We start from the raw sequence: 16,540 nt of genomic DNA, 5'->3' as shown, positions 1-16,540 counted from the left end.
TTGATTCAGATTCGGCTTTCATCCTTAAATTTCAGGCTCATGTTCATATCTAAACTAGAAGCCTGACCTTCCTTCAGAGTTTTTGACAGTGAAGCTTGGAGTATCATAAAGAAAAATTTCTTTTCTTTCAACCAAGGTAGTTCTTATTACCCTCATTATAAAATGTATATACTTTTATCTATCTAAGCTTTAGATAAGCACATTAGCAGATTAATTCTAGAAACCTGAGTCCATATGAAATTCCCAGATGGTCTTTGTTAGGTAAATTTCCAAATATTTCATCTTCTTCGGCAGTACTGTAAAAGGAATAGAGTCTTTGACTGTTTTTTCAGCTTGACTATTTTTATATAAAAGCTACTGATTTGTGAGTTTTGATTTTGTATCCTGATACGCTGCTGTATCCCTTGATCACTTCTAAGAGTTTTGTAATTGAGTCCCTGGGGGTTTCTATGTATAAAATCACATCATCTGTGAAGAGTGAAGGTTTAATCTTCTCTGACCCTATTTGGATACCCTCTATCGCCTTTTCTTCCCTAATTGTGATGGCTAAAACTTCCATTATAATGTCAAAAAGCAGTGGAGACAATGGGCAACCTTGCCTGTTTCCTGATCTGAGTGGAAATGTTTTCAATTTTACTCCATTCAATACATGATATTGGCTGTGGGTTTGCTATAGATGAAAGATCTCTGTAAAGAGAACTATGAAACTCTGAGAAAAGAAATAGCTGAAGATGTTAATTAACAAATGGAAAAACATACCATGCTCATGGCTGGGAAGAATCAACTTTGTTAAAATGTCCACACTATCCGAAGCCATATACAGATTTAATGCAATCCCTATTAGAGCACCACTGTCATACTTTAAAGATCTGGAAAAAATAGTACTTTGTTTATATGGAATCAGAAAAAAACTCAAATAGCCAAGACATTACTCAGAAATAAAATCAAGAAGAATCACACTACCAGACCTCAGATTATACTATAAATCTATAGTGATCAAAACAGCATGGTACTGGCACAAAAATAGAGAGGTAGAGTTATGGAACAGAATAGAGAACCAAGAGATGAACCCAGACACTTATTGTCATTTGATCTTTGATAAGCCTATCAAAAACATAAATTGGGGAAAAGATTCCCTATTTAACAAATGGTGCTAGGTTAATTGGCTGGTAACTTGTAGAAGATTGAAACTGGACCCACACCTTTCACCATTATTAAAAATTGACTTTTACTGGATAAAAGATTTAAACTTAAGACATGAAACTATAAAGATTCTTGGACAGAGTGCAGGGGAAACACTTGAAGAAATTGACCTGGGAGAATATTTTATGAGGAAGACCCCTGGGCAATTGAAGCAACACAAAATATACATTACTGGGATCTGATCAAACTAAAAATCTTCTGCACAGCCAAGAACACAGTAAATAAAGCAAGGAGACAGCCTTCAGAATGGGAGAAGATATTTGCAGATTACGTCTCTGACAAAGGTTTGATAACCAGAATCCACAGAGAACTCAAACTTATTAATAAGAAAAGAACAAGCGATCTCATTTCATTGTGGGCAAGAGACTTGAACAGAAGCTTCTCTCTAGAAGACAGGTGCATGGCCTACAGACACATGAGAAAATGCTCATCATCTTTTATCATCAGAGAAATGTAAATCAAAACCACTTGGAGATATCATCTAACTCCAGTAAGAGTAGCCCACATAACAAAATCCCAAAACTACAGATGTTGGCATGGATGTGGAGAAAAGGGAACAAGTCTGCACTGCTGGTGGGAATGCAAGCTAATATGTGCCTTTTGGAAAGAAGTTTGGAGAACACTTAGGGATCTAAAAGTAGACCTGCCGTTCAATCCTACAATTCCTCTACTAGGTGTGTATCCAGAAGACCAAAAATCACTTTAAAACAAAGATATTTGCCCCAGATTGTTTATTGCAGCCCAATTCATAATTTCCAAGTCATGGAAGAAGCCCAAGTGCCCATTGACGCATGAATGGATTAATACATTGTGGTATATGTACACCATGGAATACTATGCAGCCTTAAAAAGATGGAGACTTTATCTCTTTCATATTTACATGGATGGAGCTGGAACATACTCTTCTTAGTAAAATATTTCAAGAATGGAAGAAAAAGTATCCAGTGTATTCAGCACTATTATGAAACCAATTTATAATCACCCACACTTTCCTATGAAAGATAAAACACAACTATAGCCCAGGATGAAGGAGGGAGAGGGGAGGAGGGGAGGTTGAATGGAAGGAGGGTAAATGGTGGGACCACACCTATGGTGCATATTGCAAGGATACATGTGAAATCTATTAAGTGTAGAGTCTAAATGTCTTCACACAATAAGTAAGTGAGGTAAAGGCTATGTTAAGCGGTTTGATGTAAGGATTCCAGATTATATATAAAATCAGCACATTGTACCTCATAAATACATTAATGTATACATGATTTATGTATTTATGACTTAATAAAATAAAGTGCGCATCTGAGGAAAAAACAAGGAAATTCCCAGATGGCATCAGACATGTGGTCTTTATTAAGTTCTCCATTCAATGGATTTCCTTTTTGCTGCTGGCTGACACTGATTGTGGAGCATTTGACTGATTGGCTTCTTGAGGGTAATCAATGACCCAGTAATTTGATCCATTGGGGAGGTACTGAAATTGCAAAGAACATGAACTCTTTTCCTAAGAGACCCATTCATAGCTTCTGTTTCTGGAATAAGAGCCAAGTCTAGAATCTCTTGTTCTTTATAGAAGCTTTATAGAGCCAGTGCAAAGATCTGCACAGCAGCGGTGAGCGCCATGTGCCTCTGCTTGTAGTCCTGGGAAGAGTTTCTTTCTTGAGAAAAAAACTTACATTTAGGAACCTTGGTGAATCAAAAATCATGCTTCATATCTTCAGCATATGTGGGAAAATTCACCAAGGTAGTTTTCAACTTTTATATTCTCTACCTGATAATGTTATGCATTTAATATTTTTTCTTTGTATTAACATTTTAAAACTATTTCATTAAACAGATTACAGGATGAGTTTTGCTACTTTGAAATACTGAGAACCAGAAGGGTTTCTGATTTGTGTTTTTTTTTCAGATTTGGGGAATATTTGTATTATACTTACCAGTTAAGCATTAACTTACCTAATGCAGCAATCTGGAATCTGAAATGGTCCAATGAGCATTACCTTTGCCTGTCATGTTGGCACTCAGAAAGGTTTTGGAGCATTTGGAGCATTTCAGATTTTGGATTATGTCCACCTTTATACACAAAGTCTGACTATTGAAAATAACAATGACTGGCTGGGCACCCGTAGCTCAGTGATGAGAGTGCTGGCCTTGTGCACTGGGAGTGAGGGGTTCAAACCTGGCCCCCGCCTGCTTTCACACACACACACATGAAAATAGCAGTGATAAAACAAATAAAACAAAAAAGTCTGATTAGCCACCCCACAACTATCCCCTTCCTTTCTGCAGAAGTAACCACTATACTAGGTTTTCAGTTCTTTTACCTAATTGGGAGAATAAAAAGTAAATTACCAAATTCTAGTGAAAACAGGTTTCTAATAAGTAGCATGACTGGCTGTGGCTAGCTGGGTTTGAAAGCTGTTTCTGATAATTGTGACCAGCCTATTCTCCATATGGCTGCCGATAGGCTGAATCTTTATTCATTGGGTGATTATTTGAGTTCAGTGTTGCTGATGAAATTTAGAGACTTTTTGTAAGAGAAGAGATTAATTCTATCCCAAATATTTCACAAGTCTGCATAATGTGTGGACTTTTAAGTGTCTAGCCTACATCTTTCTGTTGCAGTGTGGAGTCAAATTAAAGGTCTAGAAAGCGGGAAGGGGAAAGGCAGTCTGAGGAAACCAGGCTTCTACTTGGTTAGAACTATACCTCCTCCTTGTGAGAAATTAGAAAGCTAGGAGACAGCCAGCTGTATTTCAAAACATTATTTTCAGTAAATATTCAAGAAATCAATTGATTAAATATAGAACAAGCACTTTTCACAAAGTATTTTCTTGAAATGTTTATGGAATTAAAATTATTCATGAAAGAAATGTGTAGAAAATATTTGTAAAATCGATTTCCTGGCTTCTCTTTTCCCAGACCTGATGTGGGCTATAGAGTTGTAACAGACAAAGGATTTAATTTTTCACCAGCAGATGAAGCTTTTGTTTGTCAAAAGAAGAACCATTTTCAGATAACCATCCACATCCAAGTTTGGGGAAATCCAAAATTTGTTAAAACGCAAATGGGCCTAAAGCCAATAGAAATGTTTTACTTGAAAGCTTTTGGAATTAAGGTATGTTTTTTATTTAGTTCATTTACTTCAGTCAACATGATTAAGTGTTCCAGATGTCTACTGCTGTGTAACAAACCATCCCGAAATGAAATGACTTATAATAGTGACAGTCCTTTATTGGGGTCAAAAATGTGCAACATGGTCAGAGTTTGGCTATGAAAATGCCTCTCTGTTCAGGAGTCAACCGTGGTGCAGCTGAACTGGGCCATTTCGGAGACTGCTCACTCCCATGGCTGGCAAGTTTTGGCTGGCTGGCCTCTGCTGGAGCTGGCTTCTGCTGGAGCTCAAATGCCTTCTCTGAGATAGCTTCTGCTTCCTCAGAGTATGGTGGGCGGGCTCTAAGAATGGGTGTTCCCAGACACCGGCAGTGGAAGATGCCAATTCTTTAAGCCTGGGCTTGGGAAATGGTACAGCATCACTTCAAACTGTGTCATTTCAGTGTGCAAATCATGCACTTCTGTCACCTAACTTATTCTTCATTGATACTGGTATATTTTCAGTAGAATGATAATTTTTGCTAGATTCTCAAAGAGGTCTCTGACTCCAAAAAGAGCTAAGGAATCAAGAATTTAGTTTAACAGAGGGGGAGACTGAAGTCCAGTAATGTTACACAATTCACCCAAGACAGTAAATGATAGACCTGGGTTTAGAATGCTTGCTGCATGACTTCCTGGTGGTCAAAAGTATTTATTGACGGAGGACGTCATCTTGAGCTCCCTAAGGGAGAGGCATTGATTATCTGCGTGTTTCATCCTGATGGCTAACCTGGGGGAAGTGCTGCTGAGTCTCCTGAAATGAGACTGTCCTGCTGTACATCTCTGATGCTCTTGCACCAAACTGAACTCCTTTTTTCTTTTCTGCCTTCCCTCCACGGATTGTTGTAGGAACCCAGTTAGGGGGAGGGGGCCTTCACACCTGGTAGAGGTTGAATTTTTCTCACCCTGATCAATAAAAGTACCATCCCAGATGCACTGAATTTCTATACTTTCTTTTTTTAAATTTCAGATTAAAATGAGGGTACAAATGTTTAGGTAATGTTGTTTTCATTTCTAAGGTAAAGTTCACGTTGTAGTTGAGCCTTCACTTGGGGGAACACCTCCACACTGTGCACAGTAGGTTAGACCCCCCCCAGTCACCCTCCCTCCTCCCCCTCTCTGGACTCTACTTATATTTTTACAAACCAAACCAAAAATAAAACAAACAAAATAAATATAAACAAGAAGCAAACAAATTTATTTTGGGGGTTTTTTTGCAGTTTTTGGCTGGGGCTGGGTTTGAACCCACCACCTCCGGTAAATGGGGTCGGCACGCTACTCCTTGAGCCAAAAATTTGTTTTTATTATGGAAATAATATAAGTTCATTGCTGAAAGTTTGAAACATAATAGAAATGTATGAAGAAGAGATTATAATTCCTTCATATTTGGGATCCACTATGCGATAGCCTAATTTTTCTGTTATTAAAATTAATCTTATATTGCTAATATTATATTGTGAACAATAACATTACATGATACAATTGTATATTATAAAAATATTTATAATCATGATGAAATAGTGTTCCATTATAGGAATGCATCCTATTAATTCCTTTATTATTAGAAGTTTTAGATATTTCCAATTTTTTATTATTGCTAATACATCTGCAGTGAATCCTCATTTACGTGAGGATAAATTCACAGCAGAGACTTCACACATTAAAGAGGTGAATGCTATTAAAGTTCTTGATACAGGCTGCCCAATTGCCTTCCAGAAAGGAGATTACACTGTGAACACTCACAAGCTGTAGATTGTGGGCCTGGTCCCACATGACCTTGCTGCTATTCACAGAACAACAAGAAGTGTATATAACAGGTGCCTAATAAATACCATCTTATATATTCTATTTATTTATATTGTTTGCCATGTATATTTACTTCTAGTAGAATGGAGGCTCTCCAAGGGCAGAGAGGCTGTTAATTTTCTTCACTTCTTTTTTTTTTTTAATTCTGCTTTCAATCTTCTTACTTTAAAGTTTTTTTCCTTCCTTCCTTCCTTCCTTCCTTCCTTCCTTCCTTCCTTCCTTCCTCCCTCCCTCCCTCCCTCCCTCCCTTCCTTCCTTCCTTCCTTAGTGAGACAGAGTCTGACTTCGTGGCCTTCAGTAGAGTACTCTGGTGTCACAGCTCATGGCAACCTCCACTTCCTGGGCTTAAGCGATTCTCTTGCCTCAGCCTCCCAAGTAGCTGGGATTACAGGCGCCCGCCAGAATACCTATCTTTTTTTTGGTAGAGACGGGGTCTCTCTCTGGCTCATGCTGGTCTCAAACCTCTGAGCTCAGGGCAATCCACCGGCCTCGGCCTCCCAGGGTGCTAGGATTATAGGCGTGAGCCACCACACCCGGCCAATTTTGTTCACTTCTTACCCCTCATGCCCAGAGTAGTGCCTGGTACATAATAGGTGCTCAGTAAATGAGTGAAGGCATCCTTGTGTCCTTAGAACAGCTTTGCTCTGATGTTTTGCTCTTGATGCTTTAATCAGCTGTTAGCCCACTCAATATTCAACACTTACTTGAAACATTCTGTTGTCTTGTGCTTTTGTTGTTTAATTTCACACATATTTATTTATTTTCTCACCAACAGTACAATGCTTTAAGGTAGGGACCATTGTCTTCTGTAGACAGTCCCTGGGTGAAGAATGAGATAGGTTCTGTAGGTTTGTTGTTGCATTAAATTTGATTTGCATGTAAGTTGGAACAGGTATGATTATCTATTAGCTCTAAGAGCTTCTGTTCATAAGTGTGAGTCATATGTCGGTTGGACGTTTGTAACTCGGGGACTGGCTATAACTTGCCCTCCTGCTCAGTGCCTTAGAAAACTTTTTAAGTATTTGAATGTTCTTTACTAATTTGTATTTTTATAAATAAAGTAATTAAGTAATTAATTTACTTTTTTGTTGTTCCCTACAGGTAGAAGCCACTAATCAAATAATTGCTATTGAACAGTCCCAAGCAGATAGGAGCAAAAACATTTTCAATCCTGTTAAGTAAGAATCTCTTTTCTGAATTCCTTTATGAATGTTTTGGGAATAAGAGCAATCACCTAATTTATTTTGCCTATTTACAATGAAATCCACTGGAGAATCTAATTCAAGAGGCTCATGTCTGCAGTCCCATCACTTTGGGAGGCTGAGGTGGGAGGCTTGCTTCAGGCCAGGAGTTTGAGACCAGCTTGGCAACATAGCAAGACCTACAAAAAATTATAAAAGGAAATTAGTAGTAATTGGTTAATATTATGAACATATGTTTACTAACAAAAGTAAAGTTGTTAAAATGCATGGAAAGCATTACCAAAAATGCTCTATTAAAAGATCCATTTAAAAATCACCATTATTTTTATAATTGTTTATTACTAACATTTTTGCTAAAAACCTCACTAACAACTTTGGTGCCTTGAATAGATTATGGCTAGATCTTCCCGTTCATTTTTCATTTAAATTGGCATGGTGCCGATTGAATTAATTTCAAGGTTCTGGATCCATGCTGTGCGTACGATCTCATTACTTCTTATTCTTTGAGCAACATTGATAGATGGCTGAGTAGGTTCCAAGACAGAAAGCACCTACTACTGGTGGAATCCGAAGGATCATGGCAGCCCAAGCCATAGTCCTCTGTGTAGAGAGACGTGAAGGGAAGTTTCCTTTCAGACTGACCTGTCTGGGAGGCAGCAGAGATGCCTCAGTGGTTCTCACCCCGAGTCAACCCCAGTTGGTCCCACAGCCTGGACCCACTGAGCAGAAGCCACTTGTACAAACACAGCACTCCACTTGCCTGGTGCATCTGGCTATCCCCTGCCCAGCAGGCTGTGTGTGGCCTTCTCTGGGGGGTGCCTCTAGGAGGCAGATGTGTGAGTTGATGAGAGACTGCTCCAGCAGGAGGTGCCTGCAGGCACAGCAGTGCCCTCAGCAGCAGGAATGTCTTTTCTCCTCTGTGTGGAGGTGACAGCGCCTACATGTGGTGAGTGAGCGCGTCTCACCATTTGTGTTGCTCTGTGGCCTGCCCAGCAGCTGCTCCTGGCCAAGCTGTGGGTATTGGTTAATAATCTGTGACTAGAATAAACCATCTTCTGCAGCATGATGAAAACTGGGGCCTGGGCATCCTTGAGAGGCGACACAGGGATTAAACGTGATTGGGGACTCAGTTCTCTGACAGTCTCTTGGTATTTCTACTGTTTGTTTTAGAGTCGACCTACTGGCTGACCAGGTCACCAAAGTAACACTGGGACGATTGCACTTCAGCAAAACCACAGCAAATAATATGAGAAAGAAGGGAAAACCAAATCCTGACCAGAGGTACTGGCTTTCCTGTGAACGCCGCAGGGTGGCCGGGGACCTTGTCTGACCGGAACATGTCCTCCTGGGGCCTCTCCCCTCCTCCACACCCCCGCCTCCCAGCTGGCACACTGGGCCTCCCGAAACTGTTCTCCTGCCCTCACTGACTCTCCCAGTTCAGGACCATGTCTCCCTTACCTGTGGATGTCTGTCTTCTCCCGCCCTCATGCCCCACAGTGCCGACCCCCGGCCAGCCCTAACTCCACTTGCCCTGACTCCCTCTGTGGTTCTCTGGAGAGACCACGTGGTAATCTCACTGCCATCTGAGGGCTGACGAAGGACTGCATTGCCCCAAACTGTGCTGGTTGCTCGTATAATGTTTTGAGCCCTGAAGCTCTGCTATAACTTTTGTGGTTAAACAAAGAAACAAACAGAAAACCCCCAAAACTTGCCTTCCTGATTCAGACCTGCAGTTTTGAAAGTGTTTTTGCAGGACTAGCAGAGATGGCAACATCTGGATGGTTGTTAGAAATGCAATTCTTGGGCCTCATCAGAGGCTACTGAATTAAAAACTCTGGAGGTGGGGCCCAGCAACTGATGTTTTAGCAAGCCCTCCAGGCGATTCTGATGCATGCTGGAGTTTGAGAACCCCTGGTTTCAGAACATAGCTTTTGGAGTTGGACAGAATTGAGTTTGAGTATTTGATACTGGCATTTTCTAGCTGGGTGACCTTAGGCATGTAACTGAACCTCTCTGAGATGCATTTTCCTATGGTTGTTTTGGGGGTCTAAATAAAATACTATAGATAAACTACTTAGCTCAGTATCTGACACATTTTTGAGTTCTCAGTGGTAGCTAATCTTAATGATGACAACAATTATTACTATTACAAATTTCTTTCAGATATGGGGAAAACTTACCCTCTGTGAGTTGGAGAGACTCTACAGTGTTAGAGAGGGAGCTGGTGAAGTTTTTTCATGTAGTTCTTAGGTTCCCTGGTAGTGATAGTTTTTATTTTGGCTTTTAAGAAATGGCCTAATCTTAAAATTATCTCATCAATGGTATGTGTGAAGAAGCCACTGAAATAATAGTGATAAAAATTGGCTTGAGAGTAACTGGAGGTGAGGTCCAGGCTAGAGTTAAGACCTGAGGATTTTGAAGGCTCAGAATACATGGCCAAGAGCAGGTTGGAGTGGGAAGGATCCAGTGTGGTGGGGCAGACCATGCTGGGTCATTCTCGGTCACGTAGTGTGTTTGGCTCTGAACAAAGGGACCTCTTGGGTGGCTTCTTGTGTTTGTGAGGGCCCAGAAATGCAGTACGGAGTCTGTGCTGACTCAGCACAGGTGTGCTGAGCCCAGGCTGCCACTGGGATATGTCCCCAGGGAGGGCTGCTTTCCCATTGCTTTGGGGCCTGCAAAACCACTCACACTTACTTCCCACTGTGCAAAGGCCCCACACAGAATCTAGCAAGTGAATCAATGACTCTCTTGTTTCACTGGGGGCATGACTTAGAGCAAAGGGAAAAGGCAAGCTTTAAATAAGCAAACTCATCTAGGAAATTCGCCATTGATTAACTGTTGGGTGGCATTTGATTGCATAAATTATTTCTCCACTCCTTCATGTGTTGGCCTTGGTCTGCTGTCTCTGAACTAGATACTTCATGTTGGTGATTGGACTGTACGCTGCTCACCAGGACCAGCTCTATCTGCTGTCTGCCCACATCTCGGAAAAGATCATTGTCAGGGTAAGCTCAGTTTTCTGACTTTTCTCAATCTCACATGCTTTTCTCCCTCGTAGGCAGAATTTGAATTTCCAAGGGCATGCTTGAAGTATGTTCTGATGATGACAGTAAGAGCAGAAACTATTGTTTTAGTTTGTACACGGTGGTTTTCAACAAGGGGCCATTTTGTTTTCCAAGAGTCACTTGGCGATGTCTGGGAACATTTTCACACCCGGCACTTGGTGCGTGGAGACCAGGAGTGCTGCTGACACCTTCCAACATGCAGGACAACCTCCACGACACAGGATCACACCTCCCCAAATACCAATGTTCTAAGCTTGAGCTAAATAATTTATATATGGCCTTGTTTTACATTGTTGTACATTTACTTATATTCTTTACACCCAGAGGAAGCGAAGCTTGAGAGGCCAAGTAACTCACCCATGGTCACATGGTTTGTGAACGACAGAGCCTGGATAATAACCCAGCTCTCTCTGGCCCCGGAGCCCACAGGCTGGGGAAAGTGGCAGGGAGGCATTCAGTGCCCCACAGTAATGGGTGAGACCGGGCTTCTTGGCCACTGGCCATGGCTCAGCCTGTTTTGCTGGCTGAATGATGGATCACAGCTGTGGAGGGAAGTCTTGGCAGCCACAGAAACATGAAGCTGTTGGCAGCTGCGGCCACAGCTGTGTGAGGTCAGGCTGGCAGCTGCAGAGAAGGCCATGGGCGTGATGTAACAGGAGACCATAGCCCTGCAGCCCTGGCAGGGGCTGTGTTGTTGTGGGTCTTTGGAGCGAGACAGGGAGGAATGTGACTCCAATTGGAACCATGTTCACTGCAGGGATGCACATGTGTGCGGCTGCTAACCCTAGGCTTTGGGGAGGAGATCTGCCCACTTGGAGAAGTGGAGTTTCTCTGTGTCTACCTCAAGCTGTTCTGAAACAAAGGGCCCTCTGTGAATTCTCAGTCCATTAAAAATAACAAGCCACCCATTAGTGGAAATCCTGCAACTATATCTCAAAGTTTTAAAGGGAGTGCAGTAATGATAGAAATGAGGTAAAACATATACATGTTCAGCTACCCCAGGGTGAAGGCCAGGCTTGTCCCAGGCTGCACTTTTTTTTTTGGAGACAGAGTCTCACTATGTTGCCCTCAGTAGAGTGCTGTGGCGTCACAGCTCACAGAAACCTCCAACTCTTGGGCTTAAGCGATTCTCTTGCCTCAGCCTCCCAAGTAGCTGGCACTACAGATGCCTGCCACAACGCCCTGCTACTTTTTGGTTGTAGTTGTCATTGTTGTTTGGCAGGCCTGGGCTGGATTAGAACCCACCAGCTCCGCTGTATGTGGCTGGTGCCCAAGCCACTGAGCTACAGGTGCCAAGCCCCAGGCTGCACATTTATGAGGCCTGTCATAACCTAGGGCTCCCCAGAAGGTCCTGGGGAGGGAGGTCATATGACAATCACAGAGGTGACTACCCATCCCTCAACCCCGGTCAGGACCATCTCTGAGACCTTATCTGACGTAATGGGGTTGCTTAGCTGTACTAGCAAATCTGATTTGAGGTAAAGGTTTTTTATTATGTTTGGCTTTTCTTAGGAAGGAATAAAGACAGATAATGCCAGTCTTTTCAGAGTTAGCATAGATTAGAGACCAGAATGGTGCTGTCCTGAGCTGTGTAATTTATGCTGGAGTTGGATAGTCTGCTAGTCACCTGCAGACTTTCAATAATTTACCTACCTAGTGACAAGGTTTCTCCGCTGCAAAGCTGCAGCTCCTGCAACTGCAGCTGCTATGCGGGGCCACAGACGGCAGTGCACAGGGAGGGAGTGCCATGCACCAGCGCCCTGTTAACTCCCGCTCCCTGCTGCCTGCTCAAACCCTGAGTGCAATGATGATTAGCTCATCAGCATCGCTTTTGGTAGGTGAAAGTTTCAGTATGAATAGCAACTCACATTCACGATGAATACCAAAAAGATTAAATTTTACTCAGCATACTTTGGGTGTCATGTTATTCACCAAATTTTTATTTTAGAAAATGATTGCATCCAACATCGATAGCTATCTCCTCCTTGTAACTTTTGATTAGAGACAAGACCCTATTTTCCACGTGTGCGGGCTCACAAAGGGATTGCTATAACAGCCAGGAGAGGAAGAATGGTGATGTATTAACACAGACCCTCTCCCCCAACTGCAGTTGCCTTATTGGTATTATTTTATCCTAACCCCAAAACATAGAAATAACAATGAATGCAGAATTTTCAGTCTACTTAATTGTTTGATATTTAAGATAGCCAAGAAAACAACTAGATTTAAGAAGTAGTATTATTATTTGAAACAGTGAGTGATAGAAATGTCCCCAGGATATGGTTTCTGCTCCCAGGATTCTGGAGGAGCCTTCACAGTTACATATGTATGGGCGGAGCAGAGGCAGACCAGCCTGCCTTTTACAGAGGAGCCAGATGTGGCCTCTTAAGCCATGGTTTGGTTGTTCATTAGCTCCAGAATGAAGGATGGGAAAAATTTTGACAAGATGGTTCAAGCTCTGTCCAGATTAAATGGAGAAGTGCAAATTGTATTTAAGCAAATCCACAATCATTTGTGGCCTAAGACCCGCTCTTCCCAATGTCAGAGATTAACATTTCACTGTTTGATACGGGTGATTGTCTGAGGGTTAAACCACGATGAGTTTCAGGTCTCCGGAGGGGCCCAGGACACCAGGCTTGTCAGAGAGTGGTGGGCAGGGCCCCAGATTTATTCATCTCGGCTGTCAATAAAAATAGCTTTAGAGGTATATTATGGTCCTTTAGTATAAATCGACCAATTTAATGGAAATGAAGGTTTACCCTAAGAACAGATTTCTGTCCCAGGTCTTTGTTGCTGGGTGCATTCCCCAGTGGAGTTCCTTTGACACCCTTGTTAACGATTGGGCTTTACTGCAGCCCCATTTTAATTAAACCTGGCTGGCAGCGATATGCTGAAAGCGGGAGGGATGATTTTACTTTTGTCTGCCTTTCAAAGACACCCTAGGGTTTCCTCATTTTGAAACTAGTAAATTATTCTAATTTCTTTTCCAGAAGAATAGAAATGGGCATGTCCCCAACTAATCCTCCTTTACTGCTCTGCAAACTACACTCCCATGAGGTGGGGAAACCACGCCTAGGGGTGGCAAAGACAGCAAGGGTGGGGGGGTGGGCAGAGCTGTCTCAGGTGCCTTGCACCCTTTTCTCATCACAAACCCGCCTTCTCCCTCAGCATGTCTACACGCATGCCCACGCACCCATGTTCCCACACAGATGCACACATGCACCCAAACATGCACAGATACACGCACACACACACATGTACACACCCCAATGCACACACGCTTACACATGCATACCCACACAAGCACACGCACATGCACCCCACACCCACATACATGCACACATGTGCACATACACACCCATACACACATGCAGCCCCCCACACCCATGCACACATGTACACACACACACACTGCTTCTGGAGTCCAGATGAATTTTTATTTACCCAAAGGCATCAGTTTGTGGAGTAGCACGTTTTACTCTGTCAGAGCTTTCTGCCAACTATGGGAGGGGTAACTCATAACTAGGGGTCCGTGGCATAAAAAGTAACAGTCAAACTGTATTAGGAACAAGAATCTCCTGACGAGCTTTAAAAAGAAGATACCTCGGGCTTGGACCCGGGGTTTTAGGGTCAGTAGGTCCAGGTGCCTAAGACTGTGCATTTCTAGCCAGCCGACCCACACACCACGCCTGAAGTTGTGCAAGAAGAGAGCATAAATGGTGCAAAAGCTGGTTTCTTGAAAGCTTGATTTTTTAAGAGTTTCCTCAGGTCAAGGTCTCTGATGAGCTCTTTCCTGCTTTTGAATCCCCAAAAGTAGCAAAACAAAGAAATTCCAACTTTTCATTCCAAACTTAAAGGCCTCAAATTACTACCAAGGTTGCCTCCTATTCCAAGCACCTGTAGGGGGCGCCATTCACATTGCATTTTCTGTGAAAGGAGCGCCCAGAAATGGTGGGACAACACAGGGGCATTGCAGAAGAGAGCAGAGCAAACGGACCTGAAACAGAGGCTGCTGGGGCCCGGCTGAGTGTGCTGCGAGTGAATTTCAGACCTTTCATCCTCAGTTTTGCAGACCTCTCATGCACACATGGTTTTAATTAATCCTACAATAACGTTGTAAAATGGGTAGAGAAGGCATGATTACTGTGTCCTTATTCTTCAGAGGGGACACTTGTACAGAAAGATTGAGTGAGTGCCCCAAGGTCACACAGCAGGTTTGCATAGACTAGAATCCTTGGATCTTCCCTGAGGATATGAAGTTATGAGATTAATAATAAAGGTACAGTAGAACCTCCATACTTGACCCTTCTTAGATGGGCTACCTCCTTAGGCTGACCCAATATTCTTAGACTGGGCATGCACCATGTGTACTTAGCAGTACAAAAGACGTAGTTCCTTATGTTGACCAGTTCGTTACAGTCCCTTCAGTGGTCAACTTACAGAGGATATTTTTAGAAATGTTAATTAATTTTGGTGTTTGATATCCACCAACCACTATTGGACCACACGCAAATGCAACGTCATAATTCCAGAAAGAGGTAGTATATTATAGTTTGTTTTGACATATGAAGATTGTGGATTCCAGAGAAGGGAAGTAAGTTCACAGATCTTACAACATTTCCTCCTGCTGGTGAAGTCCTCTGCGTAGGGCTGTATGATCAGAACATGGTAGATTTGTGGCCTTTTCCAAAATGATTTGAACATATTTTAGGGGTTTGAATTTTCATCCAAAGAAGACCAATTGAGAATGTTGCAATTATTCCTCCAAATTAAATCTTACAACTGCTTTTCCAGGATCAAGTTACCAACATGATAATAATTATCCCAAAGCTCATTAAGAAAAAAAAATACATCACTCTTATTTTTGTTTTCTTAAAGTGGCTCATTATGTTCAGAATAGAGCAAATGACATCCCCATTTTATGTGGCATACCTTTGGATTTAGCTGATTGCTTGCTGTAAAAGGATTTGAGTCAAAGCCAATTTGCCATTCACAACCAAGTGGGCTCTGGGGACCATGCAGGGAAGCTCTTTGTTCAAGCACAATTAACACAAAATAATGTTCAAAGTTGTTACTTTATGATCATTTTCCCTTTACCCTGGTACTTCCTATCCTCTCACTGCTTGTCCGTCAGGTGTCAATGCCTCAGCCTTCCAAGCAGCTCATGGTTCAGACAGGTGGGAGTGTAACTGGAAGGTGAAGATACTCCAGAGTTCCTTCACTGAACCCAAACTAAGCACTGAACTTTGTGGGATTTTATAAGCTATTTTTTAATTGGTACCACATGTATATGGCAGAGCACTCAAACAGTACCAAGAGAGCACCCAGTAGGGACGGAGTCTCCCTCCCACCCAGTCTCCACCTCCCAGCATCTGTCCTGAGGAAGGCCCTGCGGCCACTTCCCAAGTCGTCTTCAGAGATGATCTGAGCGTGTCCTTGCAGCTCCAGCTCCAGAGCTTACTAGCTTTTGGGCCCTTGACAGTTTATCCTTTTGGAGTGTCAGTGTCCATGACACGAGACAATACACGTATCTTGGAGAACTGCAGTGTGAATTAGCGCACAAGCGCAGCCACTATTCATCCCCAGTCCCACTGTGCTTAGGGATTAACTGAGGGTGTTAAATAAATATATATATATATTTTTTTCTTTTGAGACAGAGCCTCAAGCTGTCATCTTGGGTAGAGTGCCATGGCATATAGCTCACAGTAACCTCCAACTCCTGGGCTCAAGCGATTCTCCTGCCTCCGCCTCCCAAGTAGCTGGGACTAACAGATGCCCGCCACAACGCCTGGCTATTTTTTGGTTGCAGCCATCATTGTTTGGCGGGCCTGGGCTGGATTTGAACCCGCCAGCTCAGGTGTATGTGGCTGGCGCCTTAGCTGCTTGAGCCACAGGCACCGAGCCAAGGGTGTTAAATATATTTGTGTTGCCATTTGCTTGTCAATAATGTATGAAATCGTAAATATGAAAATGTTTTGAATCTATAAATCAGCTAGCCAAATGCAAGGTATTTTTACTTATCTGGGCTTTAATGAACTTGTAATATTTTTGGATGTAAATTCTGATTTTTAAATCATTTTTGTTATTATCCCTGAAAATCACTTTTAGTTTTCTTCT

The 16,540-nt window shown here is 42.4% G+C and overlaps 1 protein-coding gene across 3 annotated transcripts in view; it reads left to right on the top strand.

Annotated features, from left to right (window-relative positions):
* MYRFL (myelin regulatory factor like) overlaps positions 1-16,540 on the top strand; it is a 158,842-nt gene that overhangs the window by 81,676 nt on the left and 60,626 nt on the right. For all 3 annotated transcript variants that reach the window (XR_008379010.1, XM_053585944.1, XM_053585945.1), the window contains exons 7-10: positions 4,120-4,315; positions 7,258-7,334; positions 8,529-8,639; positions 10,273-10,363. Coding sequence is in view for 2 of the 3 variants with exons in the window: in XM_053585944.1 (XP_053441919.1) it covers positions 4,120-4,315; positions 7,258-7,334; positions 8,529-8,639; positions 10,273-10,363 (475 nt within the window). In the remaining variant the exon portion in view is untranslated. The remainder of the gene's footprint in view (positions 1-4,119; positions 4,316-7,257; positions 7,335-8,528; positions 8,640-10,272; positions 10,364-16,540) is intronic.

Source organism: Nycticebus coucang, chromosome 3 (assembly GCF_027406575.1).
Source record: "Nycticebus coucang isolate mNycCou1 chromosome 3, mNycCou1.pri, whole genome shotgun sequence".
Classification (NCBI taxonomy): domain Eukaryota; kingdom Metazoa; phylum Chordata; class Mammalia; order Primates; family Lorisidae; genus Nycticebus; species Nycticebus coucang.
Note: the sequence above shows the minus strand (reverse complement) of the source record. Positions and strands in the feature narration are given on the sequence as shown.